The following is a 19,382-nucleotide window of genomic DNA, read 5'->3' on the forward strand; positions in this document are numbered from 1 at the left end:
ATATTTCAATGAGTGCATGTGTATATCTGTTTATATGTCCATCCAATCATATGTGACATACTGCTTATCACAAAGGACAGATGTTAAAACCAAAACGCCTTTAGTTTTTCCTGTTTCACCATGGTTTCTCATTCTTGTACATTCTCCAGTCTCTCCAAAAACAAAAAAGACAAGCATGTGTGTGTGTGTGTGTGTGTGTGTGTGTGTGTGTGTGTGTGTGTGTGTGTGTGTGTGTGTGCGTCTGTTTAGAGGGTGATGCTGAATATCACAGCTTGTTGGTAGAACTCTTTAGCAGCGATGCCAGAAAACACACACTCATGCGCTCATATTTGCCATTATCCCCTCATAGACAATGTTCTCTCCGGTTGTCTCTCTTTTGTGTCGAACACTCTTTCAGTAATCATCTCTAATACTGTACAACACTAGGGAAATGAGAGAAGCGTACACCCGGGTCTGGTGTTAACTGACTTAGTGCACCATGAAGAGTGACATCAGGATGAGGAGTGGGGCTAATGCACTGTCATACAAAAGTCATTAGCATGTGCAGGCATGATTGAATGTGTTTTGCATTGCTGTTTGTAAGACCCTTAGGGGACCGACGTTCTATACATGACATCATTTTAGCACCCGTGTTGATGTAAGTTCATGTCAAAAACGTTGTGTAAGGTGAGTGCAGGGTGGAGACGGTGGCCAGGAGGAGCTGACAGCTTCTATTCAGAGAGAGTTCAACCTCCCGTGGTGGTAAAGGTCTCAGAAGTCATCTGTGAGCCCCAATAATGATGGCAACTTTAAGTGACCTTTCTTTCTCAGTGGTCAAATATCTGCAGCTATGATCATTTCTTCACAGCTAGTCATTCCTTCTCGCCCCTACTATGGCACAGAAGTCAGTGCTGAGAAAGAAAAGTTTCAATTGATAATTGAACGGCTAAATAAATCCAAACCATTTTGTATTGGGACTGGGTGCCAATTGTGATCGTAGGTACAGGTACATTTTTAGAGTTGCTTTGTATGTATTCAGCTGGTTAAACATTGGTTCGGTCACCTCCACATCCCCATAATCACTCACACTGTGTTTCATTATATCCAAACTCACAAATCTTATCGACATACAGTCTCTCATTCAGTAGGTAAGTGCAGAGGACGATGGTGGGGAGAGACTGCAGGTGGCCTATTCTTTTGGCTGTAACACATCGATCTCAAAACACAATACTTAAACACAGTGTTGGAAAATACACTAATGACACAGTCTTTGCACAGCCCGACAGCATCTCCCTGACTTTCACAGAGCAGTGATTCTTTTTGCATCACTGATGTGTTTTGTTTGAACAGCCGCTCTCATGTTTCTAGAAAGCCTGCTTACATTACAAGCACCAAACACCATAACCTTGCTTTGGGAGACATTGAGATGCTTGTTTTTTGTTGTTTTTGTTTTTTGTTTTTTAAGTGTTTGATTATCTTCCAATTCTATTATCAGATCTCTTTTAAAATTTCAAAATGAAAAAAAACAAAGCAAATCCCTATACTTTTCCATTTATACAGTTCTAAGATTATTAAGCCAGCTGATGCTCTCTGTAGTGTAATCAACAAATCTGTTCAGGCCTGGTGCATTTTTGTATATATTTTCTATTGAGAAAATTAATGAAGATCCAGCAGAACACTTTGCCTCATTGTGGCCCTGTAAAAAACTGCTTTCTTCTTCTCACATTCTCCTTGTCCCCCCTTTCAGCTCTCTCTATCTGCTTCCTCCCCACACCCCAAGCTCTAACCCATATTCCTTTCTATGTAATCAATAGCTGTTAAGCCTGAAGCTGTGTGTGTGTGTGTGTGTGTGTGTGTGTGTGTGTGTGTGTGTGTGTGTGTGTGTGTGTGTGTGTGTGTGTGTGTGTGTGTGTGTGTGTGTGTGTGTGTGTGTGTGTGTGTGTGTGTGTGTGTGTGTGTGTGTGTGTGTGTGTGTGTGTGTGTGTGTGTGTGTGTGTGTGTGTGTGTGTGTGTGTGTGTGTGTGTGTGGACCACTTCTTGTTATCTCCTCCCCTCTCTAGCCTTTATCTTTTTTCTCATTCTCTTGGAAGTAGCTCAGCCTCCATTTAAAAGCCCTGTAACAACACCCTCACCGATCTATAAATAAAAACTTTACATCCATTACACTAAGAGAGTGCATGATGTGGGTATATTTTCTGGCCATGTATCCTGCTCTCTGTCTCTGTTGGCTTAGAATGAGGGCTGAAACACCATCAATTAATCTGCTTATTATTTTCTTGATTCATCATTCAGGGTACGTCCACACGATCGAAAACAACCTTTTCTTTCTCAACCGTTCTTAAAAAGGTTTACGTCCACACAAAACCAGTGAAATCGACTAAAAACGCTGTAGTACACATGCCAGGCCTGGATGTGGCGCTGTAACTGCCATAGAAATACACCAACAACAGAGAAGAAGAGACGGGGAGACGCTGTGGAGAATCCAAACATCGGAGAGTTCCCAAATCCTCCTCCATCCTAGAGAGAAATGTGTCCTTGTTTCTGGTGTTAGTTGAGACTTTTGTGCTGTTTTGGACTCTGATGCACCAATCACTCTGTAGTTAGTGTCCTCACTGAGCAGAGGATGCTGCTGGGAGCCCCTTCCCCATCCCAAAGCACTGATAGGAGGGCACTTTCTCACTTGATTTAGATACTTTTCACACCTTTTTTAGAACTTTAATTAGAAAAGGCGACTAGCGCCCAATTTAGCTCCTTATTCAGAGCATCAGGGAAAAGGGAGAAATATGTGCTCGGCCTAATTCATTCCCATGCATGTGGCTCAGAGTCCAGTTCAGTAAACAGTCTATGCGTCCGTCTGTGTCCTCTCACGCAGCAGCACTGTTGTTGTTATGTGACACCGTGGGGTTAGAGGTCCGAGGTGAGAAGATGATGGCATCTTTAACAAAGTATGTGGCTTCGCAGTCCAGACCACAACTCCTCGGGGGCATTTTCAAATCTTCCAACTCTGGGACCCAGTTTCAAAAGATCCCGTTTTTAGGCTCCAATAACACCGGCTGCTGTGGATGGTCGGACAAAACCAGACTAAAGTTGTGCAGTTAAAGGAAAACACGTCTCTGTGTGGATGGGCCCTGAGTCTATTAAATATCAGAAAATAGCAAAAATGATCTATTCCAGTTAGGGATGCTCGATATTGGCTTTTCTGCCGATATCCGATATTCCGATATTGTCCAACCCTTAATTTCCGATACCGATATCACCCGATACCAATATCACCCGATACCGATATCACCTGATACCGATATATGCAGCCTTTTTACACCAAAATTCATCACATATCACCTATTATGGAATTAACACATTATGCCTAATTTTATGTGATGCCCTACTGGATGCATACATAGATGCAACACGGCTTTTCAAATGTAAACACAGTCTGTACAAAATAAGTTATTGAAAAAAGTGCCATTCATTTAATTGTTTGTGTTTTTAGAGAGAATATTTTGCCTCAAACACACTACAGACAACATCACAACAAGGAAGATGAATAGCTTCAGTCCAGAGTAGTAAACAAACTTAGTTTTCTTTTTCCAGACTGAGTAACGACTGAGCCGGAACTTGACAAATAATACAATCAATAAATTAGCAGTCAAGCTCAACATGCTAACCTGTATTGGATCTAATGGATACAGCACCAGAAATTAGCTTCTCGACGTGACGGTAAACGACGCTGTACAGTTCGGGTAAACACTGGTCTGAGAGATACTTGTGACTGGGCGTTATACAGACATAACGGGGCTCGAGAAACTCCACGCGTTTGGTGAATCTTGAACGATAGAAAAAGTTTTTTTCTCGGTGTCGGCTGTTGCTTCTTTTCATCACTGTGCTGCACAGATGTAGCGTTTAACTCCGCATGATTCTTCTTGAGCTGGGTGATCAAATGTGATGTATTAAAGGGAGACGCCTTGTTTCCTCCTCTCATAACTAACGCCTTGCAGTCATTGCAAAGCGCACATTTACTGTTAGGAGGTGACACTTGGAAATACTTCCAAACCACGGACATCTCATGCACCGGGAGAGCTGAAGCTTGTTAGCCACGGTTAGCAACCTACGAGTGAAGCGTGTTGTTGTTGTTATACGTCATCAAGCACGCGCCTGTAAACGGCCTGTGTTGCATTCAGGTACACTCGGAAATGCTGAAGCCTACGGCCCGTGTTGCATTCAGGTACACTCGGAAATGCTGAAGCCTACAGAACTAACATCGGTTGTAAAAACCCGATACCGATAATTCCCGATATTACATTTTTAACTCAATATCGGCCGATAATATCGGTGGGCCGATATTATCGGACATCCCTAATTCCAGTTTCTCAGAGTAGAGAGTCTACAACTGCTCATGATCTCTGATCACACTGTGGAACTACATAGCACTGATCGAATATGAATTAACATGTCGTTACCGTCTTCACTGTTTCTCGCCTCAAATGTTTTCAGAAGACATTTGAGTTTAGCTGCAACATGAGACGGTGTGGGTCCAAGTCCACCAGCCAGAGTTATAGAAACCTAATGCAAGTCCATCTGTGTCATCGGATTTTGAAATCGATCGCTCTTCCTTGGTTCCCCAGATGTAAACACTGCATTTTATACATTGAATTTTGCATCAGAATTTGGCATCATTTTTAACTTTGGATCTTTTAATGTTGAATATTTTCAATGCGTAAATATTAAGTGCTTGAAATCCAATAGCTTTTTAATTTGAAAATCTGATCACACAGATTTACTTCCATAAAAAACTGTCTATTGTTATTCCAGCTCAATTTTTTTCCACTCCAATTGTGTATCGGCCCAGGTAGAAACTGATTTGTTTGGCTGAGACCTCACTCTGCCCTCGGTTTTAGACTAAAGCTGTCTTTGAGAAGGGAATATGCGAAAGGACAACACCCTCCAAGGTGGGCGTCACTCAGCACGGGCAAAGAACATGGCATTCATAGAACATAAGACACCCGCCGGCCAATCAGAATGAGTAGCCATGCTTTAAAAGTGAATCTGTAATGAAGTCACAGCTCTTTCTTCAGTCTCTCCTCTATTATTTGCTTGATGGTACGGTGGATTAGTACAGTTTTCTTCAGCCAGGGAGCTGCCCTGCAATAGCTGTGAGATGAAGCTCAGAACTGTGCTATTCAGGAGTATGTGATATGTCTACATTAAAAAATGAAGGTCCACCACAGGGATATTCCATTACATAACTACACAGAGTCATCTCACCTACACACTTCCCTTTCTCACTTTTTACCAAGTAGCTACTCTACGTGATAACTCGGCTTCCAGATGTAATTTACCTGCCAACTGGGGCTGATGACATTTATTCATGTAATATGTTGGAATCAGGGGGAAAAAGGAATGAATATGAATATTGGCATCATTGGATGTTTGTACACCTGTTTTGACAGTATTGATCTGTAACTTAGCCTGACCTCTGCTCTCCCATAGTAGGGGATAGAAAATGAGCCCACTGCAGTCAGTGGAGTAGCACTCTTGCTACCATTATTGACAGTAATCCAGTGGGTGGATGTCACATTCGGCCTGTTATGTAATGTGTACTGTTTCACCCACCTGAGCTGTAACATACGTACACCGTTATACTGTAACATAAAGGGATGGCGGACACACACTACACACCCCTCCTGACACTCGTCAGCAAAGACGTGATTTTCTGATGGCTCTAAAGATTATCTTGACCAATTTTTCTGTTGTATGAGGTTTGGCCGCATCGGTTTCATATTTCAAATGTTCATGTTTGATTTTTACAATCTGATGTCCTGTTGTGAGAACATAAAAACATGCTGTCAATTTCTTCTTGCCATTTGTCAACTGTTATTGAATCTTGCTAGAACAACGTTATTTTCTTTATTGGCCAAGTGTAATGTTTGTGACAATTACTCACCTCCAGCTCGTGCTGTAACATGTACAGTCCATGTTCACACCGTCTCCATGACTACGCCCATATTTTTGTCCTTCTTCCTGTGGACTTGCTGTATCAGTAGTGCAAAAAAGTTGCCTGATATCAGACAGAGCTTTCAGGGGCTGGATTCTCCGGTCTGGAACCAGGCAAAAAAAACACCTGATTTCTTTAAAATCACGTTTGATCACCACACACTAAAGGAACCAAATATAAAATGTTAAATTGATCATTACATGTTGTTGTGTGGGTTGTGTCACATATGTTAAGAGTTGAAAAATCTTTTAGTGTTGGCCAGGCATAAATTACAGCAAAACCTTTAATCAAATTACAACTATTCTGTATTATTCTTGAGAAAGAATGGAGCACCACTGTATCAGTGATCAGCTGATCACCTTGGGTCTAAACTCATCCAGAGTGATACGTCACCTCCAGAGTCTCCTAAATCCTCTGGGGCCTTTTTTTGTAATGGAAAGATGCCGAGTCAACGGCCATTTGAGAGGGCGTGGCCTGAAACTTTCCCAGCCTAATGGCAACACACCTATGGTTAGCCTGACATGCTAGCACTCACAAATTACATAAGTAGACAATGTTTATCCATTCCCCACACATTTTCATGTGTTTTAGTGAAGGAAAGGTTAAAAAAAAGACATGATTCTCCAATTCCAAAGCTGGACAGGCCACCGTTTCTTGTTACGGCAGCTAAACTAGAAGTAGATTGCTGCTGATTTACAATTTGTGTCTGTCCTTGTGTGTGTGCAGCTACCTAGACAGCCTAGATAGGATTGGTGCGGCAGACTACCAGCCCACAGAGCAGGACATCCTGAGGACCCGAGTGAAGACCACAGGCATCGTCGAGACACACTTTACCTTCAAAAACCTCCACTTCAGGTCAGTATTAACTCATAACATTGAAATTCATTTTCCTTTCACCAGGACTGCCTTGTACTCCTCTCTCCGTCTGCTCCTCTTATCCATGCATAAAATAGGAACGACAGTCTGTAATTAATAAGATGAAATGCTTTAAACAAGTGTCCATATTTATGATTATATGTCATTTTAATGAGATCTGATTCAATTAGAGCCAGGAGCTGTGGGAATGATGGCAGTGAAGAGGAGTGTTTTGGGATGGTAGGCAGAGAGGAAAGAGATGGTGGCGGGGGCTTTTTGAGACCTCTAATTTAATTACCATATTTCTGCCCCTCTTGCACACACACACACGCACACACACACACACACACATAGAAGTATTGATAGGCACACAGAGCGGCGAGGTAAATAAACTGTAGACACCAATTATTTTTCTGGATGGATGCACCATCACACTTCAACTGATGTTTGTTTCACTTTCTGTCCTGATATGTCTCTCTCTCTCTCTCTCTCTCTCTCTCACACACACACACACACACACACACACACACACACACACACACACACACACACACACGCACACACTATACTATATTTATTGTGTGCTCAGATACATTTAGGCCCACAGTCAAGTTAAACATGTTTGTTTTGCTGAATGATGTTTTCCACTGTTACTCCTGCAGTTGAGTAGGCTGGGTGTGTTTTGTGGAGGAGCCTAAATATTGTCAGCTCAATTGCTATTACTGGCAGTCAGGCAGTGTGTGGGAGATTACAGTGTTCCTGCACTGGGTGTGACATATCCACCTACCTACCATTATACCCATCACATGTGGAGCTGCGTTCACTTTAGATTCACTCCTCTCTGGTTTGTCTAGTGTGCTCTAAAAACTACAGAACTACAACTTCCACATGATGGCGGTTATTCCGAGTTTATGTTTAAGACACGAGGTGAATTACTTCTTATTGAAACGAAAAATGAGCTATAGAGACCAAAATCAGGCTGTAAACATTTATTTCTACTGTATAGTTGAGCGTTTAAACATGTTTTGGATCCTCAAGGGTTCACTGGATGAACTGGAGTTTTAAGCACTCTTGTGTTGTTGGCTTTATTTCTCTGCCCCAACGGTTACTGCTTGGTATTCCTTCATTGAAAAAGAAAAAGAAGAAGGGCACTGGAGGCTTTTCCTGCTTGGGTGACTCTTTGATGGACAGATGGTTCTTCCAGTCACCTGCCAAGTATTCAGTGAAAATGCCTGCCCTTTTCCAAACAGTTTAAAATGACAGCTTTCCAGATGGTTCTGTGTAACAAACCATCTGATGCGTCATGTTAGTCTTCAGTAGCCAAAGCACGACCACTGTTTTGATTGATGAAAATTTTACTTTGTTTCTCTCATGATTGTTAACTTTGCTCTCAGACAGCCCAAAAATGCACGGTGTAAAGGCGCCTTAAGACGGCTAAAGGAAAGCAAATTCCAAATGGCCATAGTACATAGCAATGGTCAGACTTGCATACCTTCAAAGCATTACCGAGCACATACACGGTAATACCTTAAATCAATGTTACATCCAAAGGATAGAATTTTACAATGAGAGGAAAACTGCCAGAACTCATGAGCTCCCGTGACGTTCCCTTCATACTTTAGAGTTTAAAGCTTAGAGAGACTGACTGAGCTTTTCTAAAACAGAAACAGAAAAGAAAATTGTGAAAACTTAGAGTTAGGTACTCTAGGTTAATTGGGTCAAAGGTGTGACTATCAAATTAAATATTTAAAAAAGAAAATGAATAAAGAAAAATTAATAAATTAAATAACTTAACCTCACACGGAGAACCAATTAAATGTAGGGCCTTGACTCACGTTCAGATTATGAGATTGAGTATTCTCAATAAACTTATCATTAATCAAGTAAATATTAGTTATCATCAACAATTATCAAAGATAATAATAAAATGACTGTAGTTAAACCAGAGTTCCTCGGGGGCACCACCTTCCAGTTATGAAGGAAGTGATAACTAATATAAAAGTCTCATGAAAAATAATAAACAATTTATTAAGGGTTAAAACCGCTGAATGCAATAGTTTACTCAGCTGAAGGCGGGCGGGCGGGTGTGTGGAAAAGATGTGAATGTTTCAAGCACACAAAAGCAAAAGCTGCTTGATCTAAAAAGGGTCTAATTCAGGTTATGTGTGTGTGGTCTGTTCAGATACAGCTATAGTTAACAGTCACACATGCTCATCATGAACAGTCATAATAAAGTTACAGTTCTGTGCTCAGCCGTTCATAAAGTCTCATAACCTGTAATAATGCCCAGTTGCCGTTTAGTTACCAGTCCCTGGAATGACAAAGTTGCGTTTTGGTTGCTCTTAGGACAAGTTTGTCAGAAAGTCTTTGCTATGTTGCCTTCAAACACAGGAGAAAACCAGGTCACCGTGTTTTGCAAAGGTGGTGACCTGTTATCCGCAGGCACTCGCGTCTCTGCCGGTCTGTTTTTTGTCAGGCGGCTCTGCACTATGCAGGCCACTGAGGCTCCAGTATTCAGGAAGGCAGGGGTGGCCGGTCCAAAATTGGCTGAAGACGAGATCAAGCAGAAGATACGAGAGAAAAGAGGCGAGTGAAGAGTTTCCAAGAAAGAGAGAGAGCAAGATGGTGTCCTCCAGTTTTATAAGCACGATGGTGTCATCAGCCAGAGGTCAGGTCAGCCAATGGACTAACAGTTTGGGTTTTTTCACACCTGGGTGTGACCTGTTGAGGGTTGTCTGGTTGTGACCAGGCATCTTCCCTTTGTTTCTGACCAGGTGGCCAGAAACAGGCTTTGGGCCTTGTGTAGTCCTTTGTTTGATCAGGCTGAGGCCTTGTGTGAACCAAGCTGAAAGTTAACATTAGTCCAGAAATGAACAATCATCCGTGGAATGCCGATTGCACCTACAAAAGTAATGTTCCACTGTTGGAATAATGAGCCAAAATAAAAATCGGAAACAGACCCCAGTTTAGGAATGGACCTTTGGTAAAAACTGACCAGAATTAGGAGTGCTAAAGAAGTGCCAGGCTTCAGAAGACACTCTCTTATGAGTGCATGTGTACATTATTCATTCACGTCTGTCTTTGTCCATCAGGCTGTTTGATGTGGGAGGTCAGAGGTCGGAGAGGAAGAAGTGGATCCACTGCTTTGAGGATGTCACTGCTATCATTTTCTGTGTGGCGCTCAGTGGATACGACCAGGTGCTGCATGAGGATGAGACCACGGTAAGGACAGATGTTCACATGTGTGTATTTTCTCTCTATTCCTGTCTCACTGATGTGTTTTCTCTGTCACTTTGTGGCCTTGTGACCCATTTATAAATATTGGAACACCACTTTAAAGGAAACGGCATCAGTGTCCCTAATACCTCCTGACACAGGCTTTATAACAGAGAGTATACAGAGAGTATACGCTTGTTCTATATGTAGAAATGATGTTTATGCTGACACTGAACACACAGCCTGTGTAAAAGCTTCAGACAGGGAGTGAGAAATGTCTCTCTAATGAGCTGCTGAATAGATCAAGGCATAAAAGTCTTGAATTGTTTATATTTCATATATATTTTCCAGAATGTTTTAAGAATGACAAGTATATACAGACTTACAGACACACCTATCTGCTTTCATTTTTGCTCTCATTTTGCATCGATTTAAATAGTTGATGTTTAATATTACTGAAGCATCAGCAGTCTTGAGCCTTCATACTTACTACGAACACAACACAATGTAAATTTCTGCGGATTTCCGTGGTGTTTCCTGTGGATCTCCGTTTGGTACACCATCCTCCGGTTTCTTTATGTAAATAAATCAGTGGAGCTGAAGGCCACATTCAAAATACTTGCTGGACTTATTTGTTTAACAGAACACTCCATCCAACAGTGCTCTGCAGAACACACTGTTGGGTGGTTTCAGTGCAAAAAACAATACAAGGAGAGACATAGAGGAGAATGTGAGTTCTTTTTTTCTATGCACCGTAAACAAAGTTCAATTCTGATCAAAGAAAATGGCCTGTTTTAAATAATGGGAAGGGCGTTCACAGTGCCTTGTGTCTATTAGGATGCTCTAAAGGTGGGTTATGCTGACTGTGGACTGTGGAGATATACAGTAATGATTGTCCTTAGTTTCAACGCCTGTATTTACTTTGATTACATTTCTTGGAGTTGAAAAACGACACTGAAATATAATTTGCTGTAGAGAATTAAGTCAGGATAGAGCCTTTTTGGTAAATGTAAACATTTACAGGACTGTTTTTTTGTTGTTGTTTTTTAAACTTCTTTTTTTTGCCTCTCTATTCGAGGACAGCCTTGACCAGAGGCATCATGTTTTGGGTCATCTGTCCCATTCTCATGGACACGATGTCTCTGGAACGCCTTAGGGATTTCCTTTAAATGTGGTACAAACGTCCACTTGAACTCATTTTAAAGGTCAAAGGTCAAGGTCACTGTGACCTCACAGAACGTGTTTTTGTCCTTCCTTCACTAATTCTAACTCTGTCACATTTCACACAAATGTCTGACAGGATAAAATGATGAAGCGATGATATTTTCCATCAAAAGGTCAAAGGTCAACTTCACTGTGACATCAGAATGTTGCATCACTCAGATACTGAACTGGAGACACTAATGTTGAAACTGTGCTGATTGTAGAGATCTGAAGATGAGAAGCATCATCGTTTCACTGAAAACCACACATTTATTAAATTCCTTCAGTCTTTATTACATATTTTATTTAAGTCTGGACAGTTTGGATGGAATATAAGCACAAGGCATTAATTATAGTTCCATATTGGAAAACTGACAATGTGTGTGTATTTTAAGAGCTCTGGAGTGGTAAAACAAAAGAATTGTGTAGACCTTTCTGTTATTTGGTTAAAATAGGGCTCTGTGAAACACATTAACAATGGAGTAGCTCAGTGTTTCCTCAACAAAGTGCCACACCCTGCCATGTGGCTGTAAAGAAATAAGCTGATTTGAATGTACAGTGCTAACTGCTATTTATAAAGCCTGAAGTGTACCCTCGGAGGATTCCAAGCTGGGAAATTGTGCTCAGTAGCTGCTCTATTTATGCAGATGTCATCACTCCTCCCTCTGAGCTGGGAGCACCAGAACAATGTCAGATGAAGAGTGGAAAAAGCCATCATAAAACACAGTCAGAAACAGCTTCTAATATGTGTTGCATATCTAATTCCATGTAACCGGCGTAATGTGTTGTTTGTTTTCTTTAATCCATTGTAAAATAGACAAACGTTTACTTTGATTATAATACCTGCAGTGATATTTTTTGATGATATGTCCGGGGTTCTTTTCCTCGTGATATTGCTGCACGTGTTCAAATAGATGAATACATGGCAATTGGTGGCTAATGGGTGGACCAAAAACAGACAATTACGGATCACGAGCACAAACAAAAGTCAAAGGACAGATTGTAATCGTTTTTTGTTTGTGAGACAGTGTTCTGATCAACGTTATGTGTTATTATTAAGAGCAAACACTCATATTGGAGTTATTATTACCAGGCAAATAACCAAATGTTTTGCGGCGAATACCCACATGTGTTGTCAGTTCTGCTACCAGCACATTCATGCCATGTGATTCAGAAAGTACAAGTGTTGTACATTAAAGAGATTCTACAATCAGACAGGAAAGATCACACCCCCTCCTCAGTAATGGGAGTGATAAAGGAATGTATCCCATTTTGGTACTTCATTTAAATCACTGATACGCTACAAATGTAATTCGAATATCAGCTTTTTCCCATAATACTAATCCTGTCTGTCCAGGGGTTTAGCTCGTCGAAAGGTGGATTTTTTTCTTTCACATCTAAAAGTCTTAGTAGGCCACATATATGGTGTCACTTACGTTTCTCTATTATACAATCAAACAAAACTTAACCCACGGCTTAATAAAATGTTTTATTGCAAGTAAAATGAATGTATGATTAAACAGGTATTAATTTGAATCCAAAAGTTTTGTTTGCACATCGGTAGGGGGAGTTTAAACACTGACCTGAAGAGTTTAGAAGAGCTGTAAAAATGTCTGAGAGAACTGATTATTCAGCCTTATATCTGATAAAAAAAAGCCCCTTTAATCGTCAGTGGGGGAGCAATTTGTTTACCTCCTAAATGAGCAGAGAGTTGTTGTAGCAGACAGATATCCAGTTTGAAAAGTGTGCCGTCTAAAAGTGACCAACACTTTGATAAAGATAATCATTCAGCCCTTTACGCTCAAGTCAAGTTAAAAAACTGAACTAGTGAATGGCAGTTTCAACTGGGCTGGAGTCGATCACAACGTGTTCATGTTTACTGCCTGAATCTTGTGGACATATGTGGTAGTTACCTACATGTAACTCCAGTTCTATAAGTTTTAATAGAATGTAGGCTGACATGTTTCTCTGCAGAATCAAAAGAATACAAACATTTTTAAATATCTAATGAATTCAATAATTAATTAAATTGATTGAATAATTAATAATTGTGAAAACTGCAAAACCTTGATATTTGCTCTGACAATAACAACGGTATCAAATTGTGACACCCTGAATGATAACACTTTGACCAGATCAGGACACATTTCAGGATGTCTGCAGTTATATTTATGACTTTTTACCACAAAGAAATTTTAATAGCGGTTTCACCATCATACTGCCAAAAGCACAAAACATTTTTATGCCGACGATACTATTGTATTTTGTTACTCAAGCATTGTTGCACTGGCATTTGAGCATCTCCGGTCTGCATTTGACACTATTCAGTCCACCTCAGACTCGTGTCAAACGCAGACTAAACCAAGGCCATGTTGTTTTCGAACAAAAAAGAAGGTGCCCCTATTGTGATTGTACCTACCTACAAATACTTAAGGCATCACAACTGATGAAAGCCTTTCTTTTAAATTTCATATTGATCATCTTTTAAGGAAATTGAAACTAAAATTGGGCTTCTTCCTTTAATGCCAGGAAACTGCCTGTTTCTTCCCTTTGTACACGAGAGCTTCAACTCACTCTCTTCATCTGTTGGACGCTGTCGCTCGGAGATTCATAACTGGTTGTAAATCCAACAAATCTGCATGAATCTACATAATTCTACACTGATGCGTTTTGTTCTGGTTTTAACAGGAACATATTTTCAACCAGCCTTGAGTCATAGCAGTGTGGGCAGTGTGTCCAGATAAACGGTGTGTCCCTCTGCATTCCCAGCCCACCCGGAGCTCCCCGCTCACATGCAGCACAGACATTTCCTCCTGCATGTACCGCCCGTGTTGTAAGAAGAAGAAGAAGAAGAATTACTTTACTAATCCTTCAACGGGAAATTAGATTTTTTTCACTCTATTATTATTCATGTTACACACACACACACAGGCCTGAAATACACACACATGCACAAACAGGACCTATATACCGGAGCTCCAAGCAGTTGGGGGTTTGGTGCCTTGCTCAACAGCACCTTGGCAGTGTCCAGGAGATGAACTGGCACCTCTCCAGCCACCAGTCCACGCTCCATTCATGGTCCACACAGGGACTCGGACCGGCGACCCTCCGGTTCCCAGCCGAGGCACCTATGGACTGAGCTACTGCCGCCCAAAATGATACAGAGCTGGTTCAGAATCAACAGAGTGCCCTTTTAGTGGAGCGGACCGAAGTTAAAACAAATTCCGGTGTCAGATGATATTGAGAAGACATGCTGTTTTGTCACAGTACCAGACAAATGGGTGGATTCAAAGGTCTGGACCCCGGCATTGTGTTGACTGAAACTCCACAAACAAAGAGACAAACACTTTTAGTTTATTTGTGTGTAAGGTCTCAAAGCAGACCATGGTCAGATACAAAAACTTTTTCCAACTATGGCTAGGGAAAATATTCAAGACTTATCTCAACTAAATTAAAGATTTTTTAGACCTTTTCTTCCTTAAGAAACACAATTATAGCTGCAGTCGGCGAGTCTGGCAGATTGAGTTGACTCATATTTCGAATGTTTACAATTCTCATGCCCCTCCCCCTCTACCACCGAGCTCCTCCGCTCCCTCCAATCGAGTGCTTGTCAGTGCGTGTGCACCAGATTCCTGTGAACGCGCCCATCTCTTCTCTCATCAATAAACAGCATGAAGCACATGCTACATGGAGGTAGGCTGGCTAACTTACTTATAGATAGCAACTGCTAACGGCATATGCCTAGCTTGAGGCGTGTGCCTGTGATATTGTAACATGTGTTAGCGGTGATCTGTGGCGTGTGCACAAACTGTGACTGACAGTCAGCTCTCACACAGCTCTGAGAGCCGGCGTAATGTGTTGTTTGTTTTCTTTAATCCATTGTAAAATAGACAAACGTTTACTTTGATTATAATACCTGCAGTGATATTTTTTGATGATATGTCCGGGGTTCTTTTCCTCGTGATATTGCTGCACGTGTTCAAATAGATGAATACATGGCAATTGGTGGCTAATGGGTGGACCAAAAACAGACAATTACGGATCACGAGCACAAACAAAAGTCAAAGGACAGATTGTAATCGTTTTTTGTTTGTGAGACAGTGTTCTGATCAACGTTATGTGTTATTATTAAGAGCAAACACTCATATTGGAGTTATTATTACCAGGCAAATAACCAAATGTTTTGCGGCGAATACCCACATGTGTTGTCAGTTCTGCTACCAGCACATTCATGCCATGTGATTCAGAAAGTACAAGTGTTGTACATTAAAGAGATTCTACAATCAGACAGGAAAGATCACACCCCCTCCTCAGTAATGGGAGTGATAAAGGAATGTATCCCATTTGGGTACTTCATTTAAATCACTGATACGCTACAAATGTAATTCGAATATCAGCTTTTTCCCATAATACTAATCCTGTCTGTCCAGGGGTTTAGCTCGTCGAAAGGTGGATTTTTTTCTTTCACATCTAAAAGTCTTAGTAGGCCACATATATGGTGTCACTTACGTTTCTCTATTATACAATCAAACAAAACTTAACCCACGGCTTAATAAAATGTTTTATTGCAAGTAAAATGAATGTATGATTAAACAGGTATTAATTTGAATCCAAAAGTTTTGTTTGCACATCGGTAGGGGGAGTTTAAACACTGACCTGAAGAGTTTAGAAGAGCTGTAAAAATGTCTGAGAGAACTGATTATTCAGCCTTATATCTGATAAAAAAAAGCCCCTTTAATCGTCAGTGGGGGAGCAATTTGTTTACCTCCTAAATGAGCAGAGAGTTGTTGTAGCAGACAGATATCCAGTTTGAAAAGTGTGCCGTCTAAAAGTGACCAACACTTTGATAAAGATAATCATTCAGCCCTTTACGCTCAAGTCAAGTTAAAAAACTGAACTAGTGAATGGCAGTTTCAACTGGGCTGGAGTCGATCACAACGTGTTCATGTTTACTGCCTGAATCTTGTGGACATATGTGGTAGTTACCTACATGTAACTCCAGTTCTATAAGTTTTAATAGAATGTAGGCTGACATGTTTCTCTGCAGAATCAAAAGAATACAAACATTTTTAAATATCTAATGAATTCAATAATTAATTAAATTGATTGAATAATTAATAATTGTGAAAACGGCAAAACCTTGATATTTGCTCTGACAATAACAACGGTATCAAATTGTGACACCCTGAATGATAACACTTTGACCAGATCAGGACACATTTCAGGATGTCTGCAGTTATATTTATGACTTTTTACCACAAAGAAATTTTAATAGCGGTTTCACCATCATACTGCCAAAAGCACAAAACATTTTTATGCCGACGATACTATTGTATTTTGTTACTCAAGCATTGTTGCACTGGCATTTGAGCATCTCCGGTCTGCATTTGACACTATTCAGTCCACCTCAGACTCGTGTCAAACGCAGACTAAACCAAGGCCATGTTGTTTTCGAACAAAAAAGAAGGTGCCCCTATTGTGATTGTACCTACCTACAAATACTTAAGGCATCACAACTGATGAAAGCCTTTCTTTTAAATTTCATATTGATCATCTTTTAAGGAAATTGAAACTAAAATTGGGCTTCTTCCTTTAATGCCAGGAAACTGCCTGTTTCTTCCCTTTGTACACGAGAGCTTCAACTCACTCTCTTCATCTGTTGGACGCTGTCGCTCGGAGATTCATAACTGGTTGTAAATCCAACAAATCTGCATGAATCTACATAATTCTACACTGATGCGTTTTGTTCTGGTTTTAACAGGAACATATTGTTGACTGAAACTCCACAAACAAAGAGACAAACACTTTTAGTTTATTTGTGTGTAAGGTCTCAAAGCAGACCATGGTCAGATACAAAAACTTTTTCCAACTATGGCTAGGGAAAATATTCAAGACTTATCTCAACTAAATTAAAGATTTTTTAGACCTTTTCTTCCTTAAGAAACACAATTATAGCTGCAGTCGGCGAGTCTGGCAGATTGAGTTGACTCATATTTCGAATGTTTACAATTCTCATGCCCCTCCCCCTCTACCACCGAGCTCCTCCGCTCCCACCAATCGAGTGCTTGTCAGTGCGTGTGCACCAGATTCCTGTGAACGCGCCCATCTCTTCTCTCATCAATAAACAGCATGAAGCACATGCTACATGGAGGTAGGCTGGCTAACTTACTTATAGATAGCAACTGCTAACGGCATATGCCTAGCTTGAGGCGTGTGCCTGTGATATTGTAACATGTGTTAGCGGTGATCTGTGGCGTGTGCACAAACTGTGACTGACAGTCAGCTCTCACACAGCTCTGAGAGCGGACAGGAGGATACGGGCGCGGTGTATTTTTGCAAAACAAACAACAGGCTCTAGGTGCATGTGGAGACGCTTTTTTTTCTAAAACCCGATTTATGTTGTTCTATCGAAGCAGAGTGGCTTTAGCGAATGTGATCAAACAAATGTTGCCGACTGCGACTTTAATTGCTTTGAAAAACTTCCCTTCAGACACCGTTTCATTTGCAGTACCTGTATAATATGATATTGTATTTCCACATTAATGAGGTGACAGAACAGGTTTTGTTTGTGGGTTTTTGTCTTTGAGAGGACAATAAACCGTACTGGCCCCAAGCTAAAGGTTTCTGCTGTATAAATCTGTCAACACAAGCACACACACATGCAGTACAATACTACTTGCGCTTTGTAATTTCCTTCGTTCTATTGAAGAACTGCTTGCATTGTGTGTTTCTCTGCCTTTCCTTGTCTTGTTTCTGTGAAAACACACACACACACACACACACACACAAACTATAACTGCAGATGACAGCTGCTCCGGGTGAACACTGTCTGGATAAAGTCCTGTCCTCCCGCCTATAAACACTTTCTTTTCAGCACTCGGGGTGTGTGTGTGTACTGTGTATGTGTTTGTGGTAAAGGGGTTGTCATAAAGGAAGTAGGACGTGGGTGGGTGAGCTGGTCCCTTGCATTTTCTGTTCCTGCTCTAAGCTCCGCCCTGCAGCATCTCTGGCTCCTTCCACTCCTCCTGTCACTCTCGCCATCGACTGTTCTCTCTAACCAATCAGCAGTCAGATCTTCTGCAGACGCTCCACCCACAGACAGGTATGAAACCTCCTGATAGGTCGATACACTTACCATGAGTTGAAAGCAGTGCCTCTTTTTGTTTGTGAACCAAATAATTGAATTGGTTTTGTGAGTGTGTGTAATATCTGTGCATGTTCTATTGTATGCTATCTATCTATCTATCTATCTATCTATTTATCTATCTATATATCTATCTATCTGTCTGTCTGTCTGTCTGTCTGTCTGTCTGTCCGTCTATCTGCTGTATATGTCTGTCTGTCTATCTATCTGTATATCTGTCTGTCTATCTATCTATATGTCTATCTTTCTATCTATCAATTTCAATTCAAAATTTTTTTATTTATAGTGCCAAATCATAGCAAAAGTTATCTCATGACACTTTACAGAGTAGGTATAGACCACACTCTGACTTATTTATGATTTACACAGACCCAACAATTCCCCCATTATCTTTAATGAAAATAGTTATAATTATTATAATTAATATACTGTATATAGTATTGATCCAGCAATCTTATACACACAGAGGCAGGAACGTCTGTGGAGGACGGACATCTGTCTGCACCGGTTGGGGAGAAAGAAAAGAAGAGAGAAAGAGAGAAAAGACGGACAGATGGACAGAGAGAGACAAAGACATACACAAAGACAGAGACAGACACACTTTCAGAGATGCAAGCAACCACAAAAGTAACAGTAACTATAGTGATGGCTAAAGCAATGTGAATATGACTTATATGTTATGACAGTTAATACAGCAGAATAGTAGAAACGAGCACAGCTAAGGTGATTGAATATGAAATGAATGATAATAGTATCTATCTATCTATCTGATCACTCCTCTCCTCTTTCATGCTGTTGTATGTAAGTCTACATTGCCTGCACTAATATACCACAGTTCTCGTTTCCTCTATGCTGATTGGACGATACGCCCCCTGAGTCACCTTTTCTTCCCCTTCCCTGTCCTAAACTAGCCTATATGGGATCATAACCAGAGAGAGAGACTGCTTTCAACTCATTCTTCTAAAGACTCATTATATGTTTCCATCACTAAGT

At 40.7% G+C, this 19,382-nt stretch overlaps 1 protein-coding gene across 2 annotated transcripts in view; it reads left to right on the plus strand.

Moving 5' to 3' along the window:
- Positions 1-19,382, plus strand: part of LOC310949399 (guanine nucleotide-binding protein G(o) subunit alpha) — a 141,649-nt gene that overhangs the window by 100,837 nt on the left and 21,430 nt on the right. For both annotated transcript variants that reach the window (XR_014593276.1, XM_083916851.1), the window contains exons 5-6: positions 6,698-6,826; positions 9,919-10,048. Coding sequence is in view for 1 of the 2 variants with exons in the window: in XM_083916851.1 (XP_083772977.1) it covers positions 6,698-6,826; positions 9,919-10,048 (259 nt within the window). In the remaining variant the exon portion in view is untranslated. The remainder of the gene's footprint in view (positions 1-6,697; positions 6,827-9,918; positions 10,049-19,382) is intronic.

This window comes from Echiichthys vipera (assembly GCF_963691815.1).
Source record: "Echiichthys vipera genome assembly, chromosome: 7".
NCBI lineage: Eukaryota > Metazoa > Chordata > Actinopteri > Perciformes > Trachinidae > Echiichthys > Echiichthys vipera.